Source organism: Dipteris shenzhenensis, chromosome 20 (genome assembly GCF_047967505.1).
Source record: "Dipteris shenzhenensis isolate YYH24624 ecotype China chromosome 20, Dip_SZ_1.0, whole genome shotgun sequence".
NCBI lineage: Eukaryota > Viridiplantae > Streptophyta > Polypodiopsida > Gleicheniales > Dipteridaceae > Dipteris > Dipteris shenzhenensis.
The window spans coordinates 45,987,159-46,009,793 of record NC_141615.1 but is presented as its reverse complement, the minus strand read 5'-3'; the positions used below and the strand labels follow the sequence as shown (position 1 = coordinate 46,009,793).

Sequence of the window (22,635 nt, the reverse complement as noted above, 5' to 3'; positions counted from 1 at the left end):
TTAGCAATACAAGGAGCCCCTACCATCCCATGGTATTTTAGGGCTCAAAATCTTATGTTACCCTATGGCCAAGTCTTAGTAGAGGTCCTACCTAGTAATTGGAAAGAAGTGGATCACACGGTTAGTGGGAGCGCTTAATACTATGGGTCACTCCAACTGTATAAGTCATTATGTTATGTAGAATGACCAATATATCCCCATCTACAAAACGGCTCCTATCCCTCAGCCAGTGAGAGATATGAACACCTTGATAAGGAGACCACATATACAATGTTGTAAATGTCAAGGTCCTCACAAGGCTAATGAGTGTCCATACAATGGAGCGACTAATTTGCCAATCGCATGTTTCAAATGCCAAGGACCTCACTCCTTGAAGGGTTGCCCATACAAGGATGACCGAACCATACTAGTGGCAACCGCCTCTAGTGCGGGTGCACCATTGTATTCTGGTTGTGGAATGGATCAACTTTACAAGGATTGCTCAATGCGGAGACTCGCAACACCGGCTAATGCACCTAAGAATGCAAGTCTTAATTTGCTCAACATTGAGATAGGCTAGGTGTCCTTTGTATTCTCGAATGTAATTCCAAGGGCCCAAGCCTAGTACATCGCAACCTAGAGAGGCAACTCCATCTACGCTTGGAAATGCTAAACGCGCCTCTAAGATTGGACAGGGCCACGATTCAGGATGGGTCTGATGAAGATACTGCCACCCTGGCCGCATCTCTCCTTTTGGTGGTACTTCCTCAAGTGGAGGCTTGATTGATCCTACTCCCAAAGAAGTGGAGGAATCACTAAGAACCCCTATCCAATGACCAAGGGTCTACCCAAACCCTTAGTAGAGAAATGACGCCTGATCGAGTGCAAAACTTGGTACGCGAGTGCCAAGAAAAAGTTTGACAAAAGACTCAAGGCAAGCAAGGGAGCTGATACGATCTATCCAATGCACTGGGAAGTCAATTACACCTCTAAGTCCTTGAAAGTGCGGAAGAGGAAATTACCTCAAGCTCTTCAATTAACTCACTCCAACAAGGTAAGGTAGCTTTTTTCGCAATTGGGAGTTCTAGTTTTCATAAGCAGCCATAGCCACTTCCTTCCCTTCTCTTTGCTTAGCCAAACACTACCTTATCTGATCTCCATATCCTACCTTATCGGGCACCTAATTCACACCGGGCATCCTGCTCTACCAACGCCGGCAATTCTCACACCGGGAATCCTACTCAGAGACTACAACCGGCACCCATGGTGCATTGAATGCATCTGGATGGTGGGCGGGCAATCCATCATCCGCCCGAGGTATGCACTCCCTCAATGACTCTTGTCTAGTTTAGAGGGAAATTTTACCTTCATGCACTTCTTTTTTGTTTTCTGCAGTGAGACTCCTAGCTTTCATAAGCAGAGCAGCCACAGCCGCCGTAGCCACTTCTTCCCTTCCCTTTGCTTGAGCCCCATAGCCTTAAATCCTGTCTCTTTCTGAGATCCTCCGTGGACGAGGATGATCCTTTCGGGAAACTTTGATCCGATTATATCACTGCAAGCTTCAGGAGACTTCGCTCCTACTTGAAGCGGTGAGAAGAAGAGAACAAGAGAAGCGGCGGGAAGAAGAGAAGAAGAGAGGGGAGCTCCGTAGATCCTTTGTTTCTTCTCTGCTGTCTGCGTTCCTGATCTTCTTGCCATGGAAGCTGTTTTGCCCAATGCTGCTCTTGAGACTGAGCGTGCCCCTCCCTCCGTCGATGCATCTTGCGACGGAACGTTGACGTTAGAAGCGGCCGTTGCCGCCGCCACCTACGTGGGAGTGCCCATTGGCAGCTCTGTTGAATCCAAGTCGCCCGCACCTTTGGTGACGGCAGATTCTTCCGCGGCTATCACAGTCTTTGAAGCCGAAGAGAGCCCTGACCAACTCGCCTCCAAAAAAAGAAGGCGGCTGGAGGCTGCGACGCAGGTCGTGGAGACCCTACAGCGAGGGGCGAAGTGCACCGTAAATGGCAAGAGCGTGAGAGCCCTAAGGCAGCAGGCAAGAACTCTGAGCTACGACGAGAAACTCCTGGATGTTATGATTGAGCAACAACTAGGTACAGACCTTTCTCCTGCACGGGGTAAGAAGAAGAAATCTTTTGATCTAGACAAAAACAAGGAGAAGGAATCGATGATTGCTGCCTCTGTTGGTTTTCCCAAGGACTCGTTGACAGAAGAAGAGATTGAAGCAGGGGTGGTACAAACTATTGGCGATGTAGAACAAGATAATTACATAGAAGTACGAAATCACATTCTAGCGCGATGGAGAGAGAACGTCAGCGTGTGGCTCGATCAAGCCCAAGTCATGGAAAGCATCCGAAGCCAGCACCGGAGCCTTGTAGCAGCCGCATACCGCTTCCTGTCCTCTTATGGTTATATCAATTTTGGTGTAGCACCCTCCATCAAGGCGGTTATTCCGGAAGAGGCTGTCAAGGCCACGGTCATAATTATTGGAGCGGGGCTTGCAGGGCTTGCAGCTGCACGGCAGCTTCTGGCTTTAGGTCACAAGGTGGCTGTGGTGGAAGGAAGGAATAGACCTGGAGGTAGGGTATATACTAAGAAAATGGAGGGAGGGGGGCAAGCTGCAGCTGCAGATCTGGGGGGGAGTGTCATAACAGGAATCCATGGAAATCCTCTAGGAGTTCTTGCTAGGCAACTGGGGATCCCTCTTCACAAAATACGAGAGAAATGTCCTTTGTATCAGCCACATGGCTTGCCTGTAGGGGCGGATGTGGATGCTAGAGTGGAGGGTCAGTTCAACAAGCTTTTGGACAAAGCAAGCCAATTAAGGGAGCAGATGGGACCTGTGGCAGAAGGGATTTCCTTAGGTCAAACGTTGGAAACTCTGCGAGAAGATGCATCGGTAGCAGAAAGCTTGTATGAAAGGCAGCTTTTCGACTGGCACCTTGCCAACTTGGAATATGCAAATGCCGGTCTTCTTTCAGACCTGTCCCTTGCATTTTGGGACCAGGATGATCCTTACGAGATGGGTGGCGACCATTGCTTCCTTCCTGGAGGAAACGTGAGGTTAGTTTCGGCTTTGGCAGAAGGCATACCCATCTTTTATGGCAAGCAGGTACACACAATTCGGTATGGCAGTGGTGGAGTTCAGGTTGTCACCTCAAATCAGATTTTTGAGGGGGACATGGCTCTTTGCACTGTTCCATTGGGAGTGCTGAAGAAAAACACAATCAAATTTGAGCCCGAGTTGCCACAGAGAAAACTTGATGCTATCCGGAGGCTAGGATTTGGATTGCTTAATAAGGTGGCCATGCTCTTTCCCAGGATATTTTGGGGCTCAGAACTCGACACTTTTGGACACCTTGCAGAAAGTTCAGATAGAAGGGGCGAGTTCTTCCTGTTCTATAGCTATGCTGCTGTTTCCGGTGGCCCACTATTGTTAGCTCTAGTAGCTGGGGAGGCTGCCATCAATTTTGAACGAATGCATCCCACTGAGGCGATTCAGCGAGTCCTAGCTATATTACGCGGTATATACTGGTGATCGGTGTGGTTTATTCTTGCCTTTTCTAAAAACACATTTTCGCCCTGTGTTTGTTGAGGTTGCTTTTCTGTTTTTGAAAACATTGCATTGCAAGGTCTACTGATATGGAGACTAATTGGTCATGCTGAATTGGAATTTGTAGGCATTTATGAACCTCAAGGGATAATTGTTCCTGATCCCATTCAAACAGTCTGCACTCGTTGGGGAGGGGATCCTCTTAGTTATGGATCGTATTCAAATGTTGCTGTTGGGGCCTCAGGAGATGACTATGACCTTTTAGCTGAGAGTGTTGGAGATTGCAGGCTGTTTTTTGCTGGAGAGGCGACTAATCGCAGGTATCCAGCAAGTATGCATGGTGCATTACTAAGTGGATTAAGGGAAGCTGGGAATATAGCTGCTCAAGCTGCAAATAGACTAGTCCCTGCAAAAATTGAACGGGGCATCCCCAAGGATACCCAAGCCTATGCTGTGCTACTGGCAGACTTGTTCCGGGATCCTGATTTGGAGTTTGGATGCTTTGCTGTTCTATTTGATCCTCGGACTAGTGAACTCAAGGTGCCTGTGCTCCTAAGGGTGATGATTGGATTGGGTGCAAAAAAGAAGATTAATGATGGTGCAATCAGTGATCAGCCACCATTGCCACAAAGGATTTTGTTTCAACAACTGCAGATTAATCAGCAGCAGCAGCTGCATCTTTATACAATGATTTCTCGGCAACAAGCCATCGAGTTAATGGAGATCAGGGGAGGAGACAAAGTGCGGTTGGTCTACTTATGTGAAACATTAGGTGTGAAGCTTGTTGGGCGAAGAGGGCTTGGTGGCCAGGGGGATGCGTTAGTTGCAGCTATCAAGTGGGGACGTGCTGCAAGGAAGCCCACTGCTCCTGTCACACTCAAAATCGTTGGTCCAGTCACCCCATGAGTCAGCTAACTGGGATCCCCTAGTTTGGCAAGTGTTCTGTTGGAGGGTGATCATTCGAGAGACTCTCTGCATCCATTTGAGGAATTTGGAAAGGGGTGGGTGCCCGAAGGTGTCATGCATACTGTTTTGCCACTTAGCCACTCGAGTCATACAATTGCGAAGCACAGCCTTCTTCAGTAGAGTTTTTCTGCTGGGTTAACGTGCAGTTAATGCTAACAGATGGTGACTGGATGTGAGACCATGTGGATCGCAGTACAGTTGAAAGGACTCTTGGATTTACCAGTTGATTGTCATGTGGATAGCGAGGAATTGTCCGACTCCCATGAGCTCCATGACTGAACGTATGTCTCCCCCATATCCTGTTCTATTATTGTTTTCTTGAATTGTAATGATGGTGTCTTGTGAATTGGATCATTCTCTGAGATTCTTCCTACAAATAATCTTTGGAATTTTCAATGTCTTTTGTAAGGCCTTTTTGAACAATTATGTTGTTGGCACCTGGCAAATAGATGCCAAAGGTAGGGAGTACATAACTCTTATTAACAGTCTCACCATTGTTTGCTTTTCGTCATTCGTCATGGCTGCTATTCCTATACAATATTTTGTAACCCCATTGTTTTAGCAGCTTTTGACTGTACCATCCATTGTGAGATGCTAACAGACAGATTATTGTGATCTCGCTGGTAAGTTTGCGTCATTGGGCTCACAAGTATCTAGACATCAATTCTTAGTCCCCTAACTTGATGGATTGGGGGCAGTGTTTCTTTTTTGGGAGACCCCCCTTGAAAAAGGATAGCCTAAGTGGGCTATCCACCATGTCAACCTTGAGAATGATGGCCTACGATGGGTTACCTTGCCCTAAATTTCATGGAGAAATTAGGCATGACTCATCAAACTTATTTTGATAAATAGGGTTATAAAATGGTGCAACAAACATAATATTCATGTAAATTGTGCCTTGCGATTTAATTTGATAAATAACATGACCTCACTTTAATTTGGCAATCATAAGATATGGGTTTTTGAATGCCATGGTTGCCCAAATTTTTACTTCAAATCCAAAGGAGTGCCAAAACCTTTAAACAACTAATTGGAGGGGTATCTTCTATTGTAGCTGCATTACAATTGCCAATTAAATGCAAGATCATCAAATATCTTGATCATGTATACATGCTGCTCCATCCTACCCAAGTTAAAGTTTTTAAGTCATCTAGAACAACGATAAGGTTAGTAGACTTAGAACTTAGAAGGAACTAAGGGACAATAATTTTGATGCCTTTACGATGCTTAGGACATCTTGGTAAGTAGGCATGGAGGACCTAGAGTGCTTATGTATGACATGTAACGCTTGGGATTCTAATGGAAGCGGTCTCACTTGATTTATTGGCAATATTCGAGGGATTACAACAATTCAAGTGCTAGAAATGCAATAATTCGCATTCGTCATTTGACATATGCAACAGTGCATGTCTGATGTGCAATATTATACTTCAATGGAGCTGTACATAAAGTGAGAAAGGCTAGTTAGTTCATTAAGCAAGGCAGTCATGTGACCCTTCTTTTGGCCAAACTTTGCCACCCGTGGGGCACACTAACCACCAGTTCAATTCCCAAACCAGCCAGCTAACCCAACAATGTCCGGGCAGCATGGACTGACAAGTGGGTCAGCTGCTAGCAAGGGGGACAAGGTCTCCAGCAGTGGACCAGGCAAGGGTTTTGTGCAGCTTGAATAAACAGGCTATTGAGTCTATAGTTAGCAGCCTCCAGTAGCAGCCGCAGGTCAGCCACCTCTAGGAATGGATGTGGGACTAGCACATGGGGCAACATCCTAGATACGAAAAGTGCCGAAAGTCTGGGCATCATGTAACAATGGAGAGTGTTGCTACATACTCTCTCGCTTTTACATTATTAGCTGAAGTGGAAGCGATGTTGCAATTTGAAAGATTATAACTGATGCTGCAACTTGAGTATAACTGCTACAAGACCACCAAGAAGAATCCATGAAGGCCTCAAGGGGTGAAGAGGCTTCACAAATCCAAGTGGGCTGCCTGGCTGCTTCAAAGACTGCACAAAGACTACTCACACAACAAAATACTGCGGTAACTGGTGGCTGCAAGTGAGAAACTACTTCAGGCTTCATAAAACAGCTAGGGTTTCAAGAAAAGATGCGAGGCTTTCAAGAAAAGAAGCTAGAGTTTCAGTTCCCCATTTGGTGGCCAATCAAAACACATAAAAAACATATGCATCGGCGAGCACCTCGATGTGACATGACATGTGGCAAATACTCTCCTTAACGAAATAGCCTCATAAGTTGCATTTGTGGTTGCTAAGGGACAATGTGTTAGAAACGAGAGCTGCCCGCTAGCCAAGTGCTATTGAGTGGATGACTTCTTGAGATCATGTGACGTCGCATTAAACATCAACTCACACTGTGTGCTTGTATGTACAGAAAACACGTCAGAATTGTGAGATACACCGCACAGATGTACAGCCAAAAGAAGACTTATATTGATGTAGGAAACCAAGTATAAGTCATGCCAAAATCTGCACAAGACCTGCAGCATACTCCAGCTGAGGTAAGGCACCCAAAACAGCCTTGCATGCTGCACCATCTGCTGTAGACTCTTCCTCTTCACTACTGCCTTCGTTGTGAGCTTCAGTAGCTATGGACTGAGTCCCCCTTCTGACCCTCCTATGCACCACAATAGGACTTGTGTACCGGTGTAGATCTGCCACTTTGTGTGCTTCTCTGCTGTAGCTCACAAAAGAGTGGTAGATAGACCTTAGGTCCTAGGTAGGCCGCACATGATGCTATATCACAGTCTCTAGTTCAAAGATTTTAAGGCCACATGTCTTTCTCATGTGGCTTTGCCACGTCACATTTCACTTTGTCACACACGCTAGGGCAGCCAATCAGATGGAAGTATTGCATCTAGTGCATCTGTTCACAGCTCCTTACCTCCTCATGCTATAGCTAGCTATATGTTGGGTTCATTGATCATTTTGTAGCAGTTGAACAAACAGAGGGTATCCCGCAGCGGAAGCATCCCAGGAGTTCAAGCCGAAGTGTTTAACTATGGAATCCAAAACGTCTTTATTTGTGTGTTATCATCAAACATGTGTGTGCAAGACAGCAAGTAGTTCGTGGCCTGTCCTTACCGCGAAAGTGGTCCTACTACCTCTGTGGCACTTCTAGATCCCTGAGCCCGCTTGCCCTCATCAAGCTTCTATAGACTTAGTCTTTGTGCCTTGATCTCTAACCTTGCTGCCCAAACTGTCAGCCCAGGTGTGCAGCTGTAACTAAGGTTTGTCTGCAGCTCTTTAGCCTCCTATAGACCTCCTGGATGTAGGCCCTATAGGTGCTGATCTGCTTCTCAAATCTGCTGAGGATCTGCTGCATGTGTTATGAGGCCCCAAGGGCCCCCTTTTATAGGGGCTGGAAGCCTCTAAGCTAATCGACCCAGTAAGGGGGGAAATAGGCCGACTTGCAGCCTGTTTGGGCCGACCCACCCAGTCTGTAAAAACCGACTGGTGGGGGTACTGTTTCTGAGGGCTAGAAGGCTACCACTGGCCTAGATCCGACCTGATCCAGGCCCTGTTCATCAGGCCCAGGTCCTTCTCCAAACAGTCGCAATTCTGCAACAACGTTTCTGCCTGCAATCTGCCTCTGCTCAGGCCATGTCCAGGCCCGGAGAACCCATGCTTCTGGTCCGTACAGCTTCTGCAGCAGGTCCGTACTGATGCTGATGCCGATGTCATCTGCCACGTAGGCGCCCTGCTCCAGCTTGTAATCCCTGCGCCGATCTGCTCCAGCCAATTTAGACATGTGGTAGCTCCATACTGTTGCTGATGTCATCTGCCTTGTGCAGGTCCACATCATCACAGCCAGTTAACTACCTTCCCTTTGTGCTGCGACCATGGCAACCCATGTGCTGCCCATGTGGCAGCCCCATGCTTCCATGTTTTCTTGTTTTTATGCTGTCCACATGGCAGCCAAAGTGCTGCCCATGTGGCAGCCACATCACACTTCTGTTCACCCCCCATGCTTACCGATAGGGAGGTGACCACACCATTTTCAACAGCATTCTCAGTTGTGTGCTTTTATTCTAGCCAGTGGTAGTATTTCCATTGTGTGTGTGCACTCTAATCCCTGGTTAAAGAAACCATTGACAATGTGGAGACGTATTTTCATTGGACTCGCATGAGGGAGGACAGTACTACCTTTTTTTCAATAATGTGTAGTGAGCCGGAAAATAGAGAATGGGTTAGATACAATGCTTACTCAAGCCTCTCCCTAGTCGTTCTAAGAGATGGGATGGGAACATATATGCATACGGACTTTGCGTCACAATCCCATGATCAAATTTGCTGGTAGACAAACTGAAAACACGCTTCATCCCTTGCGCAACAGACATTACAGAACCTCAAACTGCTAAGCAAAATCGTAAACTTCATGGCTTGAAAGAAAACTGAGGTGAGGCTCATTACAATCACTAGAAGGAGTTCACAAACACGAGAAAGGATTTGATCTCAGTGATCGTTCTCAGAACTGGCCACTCATATATCTTTCTAACTTTGCCGTAGTCAATAGTAAATACGGACACCATTGACCAAAACAACATCTCCAAGGTCGATGAGTTCCTGTTTCAATAACTCACATTTGCCTTCTTTATATTGAGCTGCTCTTGCCTAAGTATAGGCAACACTATCTGCAAATGAAGAGAGTCTTGCTATAGATCAAGATGTCATCTAGAAAGACCTCAACAAACTTTCCCTAATATCACGAATCATCTGTTGAAAGGTTGCCGGTGCATTAGTGAGTCCAAATGGTAACACCAAGAACTCATAATGACAGAAGCGCGTATGAAACATGGCCTTAAAGACATCTTTCTTAAATATCCTTATTTGGTGATAGCCCATTCTCAAATCGATCTTTGTGAAATACTTAGCTCCGGAGAGCTGATCGATGAGATAGTCCATCTGTGGTAATAGATATTTGTTCTTAATTGTCAAGGGATTAAGACCCTTGTCGTTTGCGCATAGATGCATACTATAGTCTTTCTTCTTTACCACAAGCACTGATGCACCCCATGGTAACTTGATAGGTTGCACTTGACCTAGACGAAGGTATTCCTGAAGTGGCATTGTCAAGGACACGAAGCCTAGAAGAGTGCAAACAGCATATAAAAGTGGATGAGGCAAAGAGTATTGTCAACCTTGGCATCTGCTTGGATGATGCCAAGGTTTGCAAAGATGCCAAGTAGATGTCAAGTTTCTCTTGGAGAAGCCACATCATCCAAGCGTATTGCTTCATGTCCTTGACAATGCTTTCTGCCATATCATCCAAGCAGATGCGCAATTTCACCCTTCTCTATTGAACTTGTTGTGTACGACTGCTGGCGCCAGGCACGAGTTTGATTCTACCCATGGGAAGTTCTCATGGAAACACGTCTGAATACTTAGACATATTGTCACGTATGTTAGGAATTCATCCTCATAGTGAGATCTGTGAGTGATTAAGGTTTAGAAGGGTCGTAATGATTGCTCCAATGCTATATCCATGTGAGAATTGCATGGAGGATAGATGTGGCGTTATTGCATGAATTATCTTACGTACTAGGTGGTCATGGAGAACTGTTCTTATTTGAGTTGTCTCCAGAAGTCGGTTTGAGGGTCGACTCCCGCGAGTTCAGGAGGGTGGCATGGCTCTTGGTCTTTCTACAGAGTCGAGAGGAGGAAAGCGTGCGCTGTTCTTGATCTTGTGAGGTGGCGATACACAATCGGTGACGTAGCTTGATATTGTGGGAAGAAGCTCGATGTTTAGGGTGTGTGAGTTGTAGTGTGCTGTGTGTGAGTGCCTTTGTGGCCATCTAAGATTGTACTGAGCAACAAGCCCAGTAGGGATGAGCTCGTGATGATGATTATAGTCTGAGTTATTGTTTGTGAGAGTTATTGAGTCATTTTCTCTTTCCTTAGATGCTCTTGTCTTCATTTCGGTTCTACACAGTTATATCTTTGTATGCACGAAGTATTTTGAGCATTTAGCTATCAACATATTAGTTGGGCCTTGAGTGAATTTTCAATCCAAGAGCTCCGACTAATCACATCAGATACCTCAATAGCTATGGCATAGATGCAACGGACTGATTTACATCATAGATACACTGACTGATTTATTGCACAAGAGAAGCATCAATGAAATTGTGAGCACTGCCGTTATCAGATAAAACGTGAAATTTTGGAGCTTACGAAGGTTGTTGAATTCATTAGGCTCCAATAAGAACTCAGCCGTGAAAGCTTCACAAAACGCTGCCCAAGTAGTAGGTGCAGAAGGCTTTGAACTTTGATTTCAAATCTCGCCACCGTGAAATACATGTCCACAAGTGTAGCTTTTATATCATCTGGATAATTTGTAATGGCGAAATGTTCCCCCACCTGAGCGAAATTATTCTGGAGTTGTCTCCTCCTCCTCCTCCCCTGAAAATATGTTGGCAGGGGAGGGCATACCACCATTATGTTTCTTCTGTGCTTCCTGAGTCTGTCGTAAAACCAATAGCTGCTCCCGTGTATTTGAGTAAACAAACTCTGGCACACCTGGGCATCTATCTGGACTACCTGCATCCGCTGTGGAGCAGCAGGTTTAGGAGCTGTGGTTTGCAGAGTTCCTTCGCTGGAATTTTACTCCATGATGATAGAGAAAGGATGCAATAAGAGGGCGTGAATTAGATCGGATATCACAGGCCCTCTCCCTTCGCAAGGACAGCAATAAATGGCAAGCTTACAGCAAGCCAGGGCTGCTGTAGATCAGCTAGGATAGAGAGAGCAAAGGAAAGGGGTCGCATGCATAGGCTGCATGTTGGCTGGGTGGCTGTGGGGAAAGGCTTGGCATTCGAGCCACAAGTCTTTCTTCCTTTTGGAGCCCTCCACAAGGGTTATTCTCCACACAAAGTACTTTCAAAAAATGCTTTTAGGACTTCAAGTGGCTGTTTGAAAAAGTAAACAAAGAACTTTAGTTCTAGTGGACATACTTTTAACATGCATGCACTGTCACTTTAGGACTAAGCCTTGAGATTCCGATCCCGGCTGAATGAAAGTGATTCATTTCCACCTGGCAGTCCCACAATACTCTGCATGGCAAGTAAACATGCATGCACCCACGGTGCTTGCATGAAGCTTACTTGTCACACAATCCAAGGCGTAAAGTAGGGGATTTCAGAAATTGCACTTGCAAGCACACACTTGCATGTGTGCTTGCACACTAGTACACTCCTACATGCACGCATGCAGGTAGCCAATTGTCACTTTAGAACTCACCTGGCAGTCCCACAATACTTTGCATGGCAAGTAAACATGCATGCACCCATGGTGCTTGCATGAAGCTTGCTTGTCACAGAATCCAAGGCGTAAAATAGGGGATTTTAGCAATCACAGCTGCTAAAGTAACTTTCCAAGGCATGCAGCCTAGAAAAGTAAATGCATGTCCTCTCTTTACCCAAAAAAAGTAGGATTTCTCTGAAAGTAACCAACTTTTCTTCGTTTCACCCCAAACAAGCCATCCCCAGCCCTTGGAGACCCTGTGCACAGACCTGCAAGCCTTATAACCTCAATTCGCTCCCTGTTTCAGTCACACAGCTCCGAGACTGTTCCAGGCTGCTCAATTTGTTGCAAACAGGAAAATTCAGGCACGATTAGGCCCAAGGAGATTTCGGTTTTGAAATTGCCTCCTGCTAATCAGTTCTAGGAGCACCTGTGAAGTGGATTCTTGCCAAAGTTACTATCGGCAGCTTCCCTAGCTTACCAGCAGCAATATAATTCACCACAAATTCTATCTAGAAGGCTGCAAAGAAGTGAATTTCACACAGCTACTGAATCCAGCCTTTTGACTTTTCTATACTCCAACCTCTACCTACTATGTACCTTGTAAGGACTCACTGAATCTATTTCAGCCAGCTGAAACAATCCCTGGAAAGCATTAGAACACAACTCGTACAAGCATTCACAAATTCTCAGCAGTCTACTTGTGGCCCACAATCACATGCATGCGATTGTAGGAATCAAACAAACAAGTGAGGCTATTACGAACAAGAAGGTGAAGGGGAAGGTCAGAGGGAGAAGAACAACAGAGAGAAGGTGAGAGAGAGAGTGACACTCAAGATGCGGGTGTGAAGTGATGAGCCACACCACAAACTCTTAAGTTTTTATTAGGATTAGATTTTCCCCCTATGACTGTCTTAAGACAGTCATAGGTGTCATATCTTTAATAAAGGGGTGGCAATGTGCCTTTACCCCAACAATCTCCCACCTAAAGGCCAATATGCCTAAAGGGGAGAAAAGAATAAAAATTACAGCAATATATAGTTACTGTATACAAGACCATAAAATAAGAGTGGTCTCATCCTAATCCCATGATGTGGCGGCAATGTGCAAACCGCTCTGTAGGCAAGCTCTTAGTGAGCAAATCTGCAGGATTATCATCAGTATGCACTTTCACAAGCTCAAGTCGCTTGTCTTCCAGTACCTCCCTGATGAAATGATATTTCACATCTATGTGCTTGGTCTTTTGATGAAAGACCGGATTCTTTGCCAACATGATAGCACTCTGACTACCACAATGCAAAATTGGCATATCTCCTGTAATGCCCAAATCTCCCACCGGCCGAGTAAGCCATATTGCTTCCTTGCAAGCCTCAGTGGCTGCAACATATTCAGCTTCAGTAGTTGACAGTGCAACGCATTTCTGCAACCGAGACACCCATGATATAGCACCTCCTGCAAATGTGAAAATATAACCGGTAGTAGATTTCCGGTTATCTGTATTCCCTGCATAGTCTGAATCTGTAAAACCATGCACCAATGCATCCTGCCTACCATAGCATATGCACAAGTCTTTGGTACCCTTGAGATACCTCAAGACACCTTTCACTGCTTCCCAGTGCCGCTTGCCTGGATTTGCCATATACCTGCTGGTGACTCCCACCGCAAAAGCAATATCCGGACGAGTGGCAACCATGGCATACATCAAAGAACCAACTGCAGATGCATACGGAACCTTGGCCATTTCAGCCTTATCATCATCTGATCTGGGGCTGTCCTTACTGCTGAGTTTTAAATGTGGAGGCAACGGGGTACTAATAGACTTTCCCCCCTCCATTTTAAACCTTTGCAGTACTTTGTCAATGTACTCCTTCTGTGACAGAAACAAAAGTCCCTTGGACCTGTCACGAGTAATCCGCATGCCAAGAATATGGTTTGCATCACCCAAGTCTTTCATATCAAAAGACTTATGCAGTTGTTTCTTCAAAGCACTAATCTCCTGCTGAGATTTGCTGGCAATCAGCATGTCATCCACATATAGAATGAGTAGCATCAAACTGCCATCCTTTGCCCGTTTGGTGTACAAGCAATGATCGGTCTCACACCTATGATACCCTTGGGACTGCATGAAGGCATCAAACTTCTTGTACCATTCTCTTGGCGCCTGCTTGAGTCCATACAAGCTCCTCTTGAGCTTACACACAAGCTGCTCTTTCCCTTTAACAGCATATCCCTCTGGCTGACTCATATAGATCTCATCATGGAGATCTCCGTGAAGAAAAGCAGTCTTCAAATCCATCTGACATAAATCCATGTCCTCATGAGCAACAAGAGCTAACACTGCTCTCAAAGTAGTCATCTTGACTACAGGGGAAAAGATCTCATCAAAGTCAATGCCCTTCTCCTGCTTAAATCCCTTGGCAACCAATCTGGCCTTATACCTCGGTAAAGCATTTGAATCCACTTTGACTTTGTAAACCCACTTGCATGGCAAAACCTTTCTGCCTGCAGGTAGCTGCACCAAGTCCCATGTATCATTTTGAAGTAGGGAGTCCATTTCAGATTGCATGGCTTTCTCCCACTTCCTTTTCTCTGTTCTTCCCATAGCTTCCTTGAAGGTGGAAGGCTCACCACAATCTGTTAGCATGATAAAATCAGCCACATTATTGGCTCTTGGAACAAACTTGTCAGGAGGCCGTTGTACACGGGTGCTCCTCCTAACAAAATGTTCTGGATTAGGCTGCTGTCTAGCCTGTTCGTCATGCATGACGGGTGGCTGTACCACCATATTTGGCTGTTCTACAGCCCCATTTGCTGGCATATCCAGTGGTGCATCATTGGCAAAATTATCTGGCTGATTTCCAGCCTGTATACCCTCTTGAATAGGGTTATCTGCAGCAGCCTGCTGCTGCATATAAATGGGCATTCTTTGCTGTCCAACATCATCATAAATAACCCTCTTGTATTCCACAGGTTGCACGGGTTCCTTGTGTACACTATCCTCTTTAAAGATGACGTCATTGCTGCGTATAATCTTCCGTTTGACGGGATCCCATAACCTGTACCCCATTTCACCTTCGTCACCGTAACCCATGAAGATGCATCTGAAAGACTTTGGCTCCAGTTTGGTGCGCAGTTCGTTGCGTACATGAGCAAAGCACTCGCAGCCAAACACACGTAAGTGCTTATATGAGGGTGGCTTGCCAGACCACACCTCTGGCACTTTCAACTCCAAAGCCTTGTTTGGCGACCTGTTAATAATGTGAACTGCTGTTTGCACGGCTTCTGCCCAAAAGCCATGGGGCAATGCAGCATAAGACAACATACATCGAACCTTCTCCTGAATAGTTCGATTCATCCGCTCACTTACACCATTTTGAGATGCATTATGAGGGGCTTTGAGTTCCTGTTTGATGCCCTTAGCTTCGCAAAATTGCACAAAAGCATGTGACACATACTCACCCCCATTATCGGATCTGAGGCATTTCAGCCTGCGACCTGTCTGATTCTCAACCTGAGCGACAAACTTCTTGAAAGCATCTAAGGCATCGCTTTTATGCTTCAAGAAATAGACCCACACTTTACGTGTGGCATCATCAATAAAAGTAATAAAATACTTTGCACCCCCTAGTGATAACTGTGGCATCTCACACAAATCAGTGTGCACTAGATCAAGCGGTGCTCTATTCTGGGGAGTTCTCCTCTTATGAGGAGTCACAGAATGCTTGCCAAATATGCAATGATCACAAGTAGGCAAATTTGAAAAAGAAAGAGACAGCAGATAACCCAAACGTGATAGTTCTTGCATTCCTTTAACGGACATGTGTCCCAACCGGCTATGCCACAATGAAATCTTTGGCAGCTCGGTTATGGCAACAACATGATTACCTACACTGGAAACATAAAGAGGGTACAAGGTATCACTCTTATAACCCTCAGCCACTACAACCTGGCCATCAGTAATCACCCATTTGGAATCCCCAAATGTGGTGTGGTAACCACTGTCATCCAACAAGCCAGTGCTAATCAGATTTTTCTTGATTTGCGGCACATGGCGAACACCATCAAGCATAAATGACCGTCCATCAGGGAATACTATCTGTATACTGCCAATCCCTGCAATCTGACATGCATAGTTGTTCCCAAGGTGAACAACTCCATGAGTACCTGTGTAAGAAGTAAACCACTCCTTATGAGGAGTAACATGAAAAGAAGCACCTGAATCCAAGAGCCAGGTGTGCATGTCATGGCCATCAATAACCAATGTGTGTGCAATTACAGCAGAAGAACATAATACCTCATGTCTGTCACTGTCACTGTCCTCTGCTGCAACATTCACTGCATCCAAGTCATCTACCTTGGCCTTGCCTTTGCCTTTGCTTCCACTGCCTGCATCCTTTGTTTCAGCCTTCTTGGCTTTCTGATCCCGTATAAACTTGAAGCACTCAGACTTCACATGTCCCTTCTTGCCACAATAAAAGCATTCAATATCCTTTTTACCACGGGACTGACTGCGGGATTTGGACTTACTAGCAGATCTCCCCTTCTGCTGAGTCTTGCCTTTCCTGTACCTGCAAAGCATTTGAAGACTTGCTGCCCGCATTATTTTTCCTGCTCATCTCCTCCATGATGAGAGAGCTCTCTACATCAGCATATATAAGAGTGACATTCGAATTAGACAAGGTGGTCTTGAAAGTGTCCCAACTCTCAGGAAGGGTACAGAACAAGAAAGTAGCCTTGAACTCCTCATCAAGGTTCAACCCTTGTGCAATCAGCTGTGTAAAGATGGCATTGAACTCACTCAAGTGTGAGGTCATAGCTGTACCTTCCTTCATGCGAAGATCAACCAGCTTCTTCAACCAATACACCTTACTGGCTGAACTCTTTTGGGCATACAACTCTGCTAGCCTCTGCCATACACCATAAGAGGTCTTTTCAGCCTGAACATTGTACACAAGAGAATCACTGAGAGTAAGCATGATAGCAGCCCTCGCGGACAGATCTAGCTCCTCCCACTCATCATCTGACATCCCAGATGGCTTGACACCCTTCACCCTTATGGGCTTAGAAATCTTCTTAAGCAGAAGTACATTCAAACACTGTTCTGCGCATAATGCATAATTGTGTGCCCCTTCCAACTTCTTTATGTTCAGAATTGATGATTCACTTCCCCCTGATGCCATATCAGATAAGGAAAGTACGTGACTCCCTGTAAGTCAAAAAAGACTGAATAAAATTCTGATTTCTCAGAAAAACCTGCTCTATCAAGAGCCAGAAGCACTCACAATAGTGCTGTTTTTTACTGTCAAAAGAATCTGCAGCAAAACAGTAAATTTCCCTCCTGTTACTGTACCTTCTGACACACTGTACCGTGCTCAAATAGGCATAAAACAGTAATTTCAGAATGCTGCAGCTGTTCCACAAGTGCTTTAACAGTGCATCATCAGCTGACAAAGCACAAAACACTGCTGTCCTGATCACTTCTCCCACCTGAGATGAGGTATTGCACTGATTTTATATGCATAAACCACTTGTCATACATTGTTTTGTTCACTGAAAAAAGAAGCTCCAGACTCTTCAGCCTGTCACAAACCTGCAACAGAAAATGGGACAAATCCCAAGCAATCACCCTTCTGCCAAGGGGATAAAAGGCATCTGAAGGTCTCTGACAGTAACCCAAGTGCTCTCAAGCAAAATCTGGGCAAAAGCCCCTTGATTTGACACCTGTACCAAGTGAAGAACACCTCAACACTGAGGTAGCAATACAAAATGTAGCGCTCTCCTGGCACACTCACCTGACAATGCAATGCATAAACAGCCCTGTGTACACAATAACAACACAGATCCCAACGTACAGACACTGAAGAGAAAATCTTTTGAGCACTGTCAACGATGGACAGTTAGGGACCGAGTAAACTCGATGCGCCCTGGCCAAGCGTGGCTCAACTGAGATTTTCAAAAGGTGTCGTACACAAAATGTGACCTGCAAGAAATGTCACTGAGTACACTGCGGAAACAAGACTAATGTGGGCTCCCTGGCTCCACACTGCCTCAAGGCATACACTGCATAAGCTTCCAGGCAAAAGCCCTTTGAAAATGTCACCCAAAAGCTGAGATTTGCACTCAGCAAAAGCATAAAAGCCCTCTGCAAAATCAAGGCATTACCTTCCCGAAACAAGATAACTGTGCAATCAACCACACACTGTGGTACTAGTCACCTCAAGCACGAGGGACACGAAGGTACTTGCTGTACTTTCTAAACACAGTTTTGAGAACTGAAAAAGATCCTGAATGAAGAGCAGAGTGCTCTCTCTCCTTTCCTCTTCCCAAAAAAAATGTACCTGTTGTACTTTCTGTACCTTTGTACTAGTGCAGGGTACCAAAGTACCTGCTGTACCTGTGCAGGGTACAGATCCAAGAAGAGAAAAAAAGAAATTTTCGAAATGCAAATCTCTGATGAAGCTCCCTGACGCAGAAGTTCCTAACACAGCCCTTGCCTCAGTCTGTACGGAGATCCGTACGGTACGGTCGACTGCTGTCCGTACAGATGTACGGACGACCGTACGTCCGTACACGACTGTACGGAAATGGCGTGATCACCAGCTGCTGCCTGCGCGCAGAGCGCCCACGCATGCGCTGCCTGTCTGCCCGCGCTGCTTGCGCGTACGTGCGCGCCGCCTTGCTCTGCTCGCAGCTGTAGCAGCTAGCAGCTGCTGTTGCTGTTCGGCGCCGCCTTGCCCTGCTCGCAGATCTGCTGCAGCCCGCGCTATTGCCCGCGATACACCCTCGCCGCCCCGCGTTGCTGTCCCGTGCTACAGCCCTAGCTGCTTGCGCAATGCCAAAAAGGGCACAAGTCCCGAGGGGGTAGAGGGAAAGGTAGGCAGGGGTAGGGAGGAAGTGAGGCTCTGATACCAGTTGAAGGGGAAGGTCAGAGGGAGAAGAACAACAGAGAGAAGGTGAGAGAGAGAGTGACACTCAAGATGCGGGTGTGAAGTGATGAGCCACACCACAAACTCTTAAGTTTTTATTAGGATTAGATTTTCCCCCTATGACTGTCTTAAGACAGTCATAGGTGTCATATCTTTAATAAAGGGGTGGCAATGTGCCTTTACCCCAACAGAAGGTAGAGAAGGCTTTGATACCAAATGAAACAGCTCCTACAGGTTAGTTAGTCTCCATTAACCTGGGGTTTTGAGTATCTCCTCTATCTCCATGCAAATCTGCAAGCTCAACAATTGTTAGTATGCAAACACAAGGACACATATGGCCTAATCGTAGATCCCTCATGATCACCCTTGAGCTAGATGTTAGGCAACCTCTACCCATAGTCCATCCTAGGTAAGACTACGCGTCCCATACCAAGGGAGACATAGGTCTAGATGGGCTCACAACCGAGCTGGGTATTCCCACTCCTAAGATTGACCTAAGTGAGTAATGCTCTCATTTATATAGAAGCAGGGTGTCTTAGGTGTCTCAAGCCTAAGACTACCCTTAGTGTATCAAGGTTACCACCTCTCCTAACTGTCGCAAGGTTAGATCACGAGACCATAGGTTAACTTGGCCTCCGTAACACTAGCCACATTATGTGGACATGTGGACATAACAGAAGCCCTCAAAGATTGAACAAATCCTTGTGGAGGTGATGTGTCTTGAAGCTTCACGGTTGAATTACCATATGATCGATTTTCATTTTCATTTTCATTTAGAGACGTGCTCTTGTGATGCATCATAGCGGCAAACCAAAAAAGTTCTGCACAAACTGTACTGAGTCATCAGCTTGTAGTAGAGGAATAAACAGCCAAACTTGATTCTTCTTTTCTTTGGCGGCCACTTCTTGCATGCAGCGATATATTGACCTGGATTTTTACAGCATTGACATTTCCCTTTCTTCATGGGTTGCCCTGCATCAGCTTTTGTATTATTTGACTGCTGTCTTACAATAGCCTTTGATCGAAAAGCATTTGTAATTTTACCCTTGCGGTACACATTCAGGAAGATTTATTCTTCCTTGTATGTTCCTCATGCAACAAGAAGCTCACTAGCTCCTTAGACTGTAGGGTTGTGCATGACCCTTTAAAGACAATGTAAGAGACGTCTGAAAATCCAAGTAGGAATTGTAATTGTGATGAGATTGAAACTCCACACTGTGTCGTGTTGTTAGAGGACGAGTTTGGGCACAATATATGTTCCCACCGTATTAGTAGTGAAGTTTTCGTCCATGTTTCGACTTGCGGATATTGCGATAAATTCTTTCTATCTTAAGTGGTGTGTTGCCCTATCAACTAGATTGTCTAAGCAATTTTTTCTTAGAATTGTGCTTTGGCAGAAACAAAAACTCGACACAAAATCGCAAGGTGCCTAGCAAGTAGTTGTAGCTTGAATGAAGTGAATGTGGACTACTTCTTGATCAGCCTTCTTCGTTAGTACTAGACTTTGTCACAATTGAGTCTACACTTCATCTTCGTAGTGCTGAGAGAAGATCATTACGGCGACCTTTGTATAAATAGATGCTCAAGTATTTGTGGGGTGTCTGGATATGTATGTGCCAGAGCATATGTTTATACTTTGGTCTACACTCACTATTGGGCGGCGATGACGATAGTATGGATGTCGTAGTAGCTAGTTCTTGCTATGCGCGATGGAGGCTACGGTTTTTAATCTTGTGCATGATTGTCATGAGGTTGAAAATGCACACTGTGTTGTGTATTTAAAGGATGAGTTTGACTATATGCTTCTGCCGTATTAGTGGACATGTAAATTTCACCTTGTGAAGTTTTCGTCCAAGTTATAGCTTGTTGGTATTGCAATTGTTCTTTCTATCTTAAATGGTGCGTTGCCCTATTAGCTAGATTTAGATGCTCATTTGGGAGAGACTAAAATGAAGTTGTTTAAACTTCACAAGCAGTTCTAGCTTGAATGAAGAGATTTTGGACTACTTTTTGATTAGCCTTCTCCTTTAGTGCTAGCCTTCGTCATGGCTGAGTCTGCCCTTCACCTTCGGAGTGTCGACAGAAACTCAGTACTATGGTTTACACCCACTGTTGGGCGTTGATGACATCAGTGGGGATGTCATAGTAGCTAGTCCTTGCTATGCGTGATGGAGTTTATGGTTTTCAATCTTATGAGTGACTATCGTGAGATTGAAATTGCACTATGTCGTGTTCTTAGAGGATGAGTTTGGGAATGTTCCTGGATTCATCTAGGTATGTATATGAGCATGTGCTTCAATTCATCTAGATATATATTATAAAAGAATTGTTTTGTGTAGAAGTAAGGTTTTTCCTAGTAGTTTTTGCCTATGATTGACAAAGCATCTAAGATGGTCAAAACTATGTGCTGAGAAACTAAGTCAAATTGACAAATTGAAATAGAGGTGTCTATGATACGTAGGCTTACGCAACATAGTGGCCTTTAGTATCTTGTGATAGGTCATGCCTCGATTCATCTAGATATATATTGTAAAAGAATTGTTTTGTGTAGAAGGAAGGTTTTTCGTAGTATTTTTTGCCTATGACTGACAAAGCATCCAAGATGGTCAAAGCTATGTGTTGAGAAACTAAGTCAAATTGACAAACTGAAATAGAGGTGTCTATTATGCTTAGGGCTTACACAACATAATGGCTTTTAGTATCTTGAGATAGGTCTCACAAGTATACATAATGGAAAGAAATGATGTGACAGATGAAATGGTTCGTAAGTAGAGAATCGGAGACAATTTTCTAATTAGATGTACACTTCAAGCAATTTTGATACTTGTAGCTAGTGGTGCTTTGTTATAGCAAAGGTCTTCACAATGTGCTTGCTCGCACCATTTTTTGAAGTGTGGGACTCCCTAGGTAAGATATATCATGCTTTTGCCGCATATCATTTTTAGTGTTGCTACATGATTATTTTAAGGAGTCACAGATTCAGTTGTTAAAAGTTTTCAAGTATGTAGATGTTATGAGTCCAATTGGTAAGTATAAAGTTTCCATTTGGGGTATTTTTCTAATTGAGTATTGTGTTATGAAGTGTAGAAGGCCAAGAGATGGAAAGAGCAAGAGCGATTATGAGCATTAGCGCATAGCCCCCTGAAGCCTAGAACAAATAAAACAGAAGACATGAAATAGGGAAAGGAGTCTTCTTGCGTGAACATGATTTTCATATAATAGAAAATCAATCTTCTTACTTGACCATCATACCCATGAAGATGGGGGAGAGCTCATCTCGATATTTGAGCCCTAAATTGTTGGGGCATTGTGATGCGCTGTGGAAGAGCTTGGACGCAAGGACTCTACATGAGTTCATGAAAAGTTGGACATAAAGACTCTACATGAGTTTCAGTATTGTTGGTAACGAGCTTGGATTGCGAAATGGAGCTCAAGGACAAGCGAACTCAAGGAAAAGGCCATGGCTGGGCTTCAAGAGGAGAAGATTGTGAACTCTTTTAGAGTGCATGAGTCTTCCATTTCATTAATAGAGCAAGAAATTGGGAGGTGCTTGTTGCCTAAGAGTAGTAAAATATTTTGAATTAAACAAGTTGACTATTTGGGCCAAGTATTTTGTGGCATTGGTAAGCTTGTATATAGTTCATTACCAAGGGCCATTTATCTTCATGAGCATTTAAATTTATTTATGTGACAAGCTTCTTGTAGAATTAATGGGATGAAGCTTGGTTTGAACTCCATTCCCTAATGTGAAGTTCTTTGTGAGGTTAGATGCATACAAGTAGTGAGCAAGGTGAAGCTTGGTTTGAACTCTATTCCCTTGTGTTGATTTTAGATGCATACAAGTAGTGAGCAAGCTTCAAAGAGTACAATGTTACCTTCTATGGTGGTTTTCGGAAGGCTTGGAGGGTGCCTAGAATCGATGCTTTGCTCATTTTATAAAATTTTTTAAGGTAA

General features: G+C 44.7%; 1 protein-coding gene across 4 annotated transcripts; it reads left to right on the top strand.

Annotated features, from left to right (window-relative positions):
- The first annotated feature begins 1,380 nt into the window (after nt 1-1,380).
- On the top strand, nt 1,381-22,243 carry FLD (protein FLOWERING locus D-like protein). 4 transcript variants are annotated; one of them, XR_015542876.1, is made up of 3 exons: nt 1,381-3,503; nt 3,660-4,779; nt 21,769-22,243. XR_015542876.1 is itself a non-coding variant. In XM_087391449.1 (2 exons), exons 1-2 carry the CDS (start codon nt 1,676-1,678, stop codon nt 4,436-4,438), a joined length of 2,607 nt encoding a protein of 868 aa, XP_087247575.1. In that variant the 5' UTR covers nt 1,381-1,675; the 3' UTR covers nt 4,439-5,045. The 4 variants fall into 4 exon arrangements, 1 of the variants encoding a protein (XP_087247575.1); XR_015542877.1 differs by having other exon boundaries at nt 21,764-22,243; XR_015542878.1 differs by lacking the exon at nt 21,769-22,243 and having other exon boundaries at nt 3,660-4,533; nt 4,658-5,045.
- Nucleotides 22,244-22,635: the final 392 nt, after the last annotated feature.

What these genes read in the sequence shown, in the direction of transcription:
- FLD (XM_087391449.1), top strand. Translation starts at nt 1,676, where the DNA reads ATGGAAGCTGTTTTGCCCAATGCTGCTCTTGAGACTGAGCGTGCCCCT. An exon ending in AGTCCTAGCTATATTACGCG is followed by an intron (nt 3,504 to 3,659) that starts GTATATACTGGT and finishes TGGAATTTGTAG; the next exon opens with GCATTTATGAACCTCAAGGG.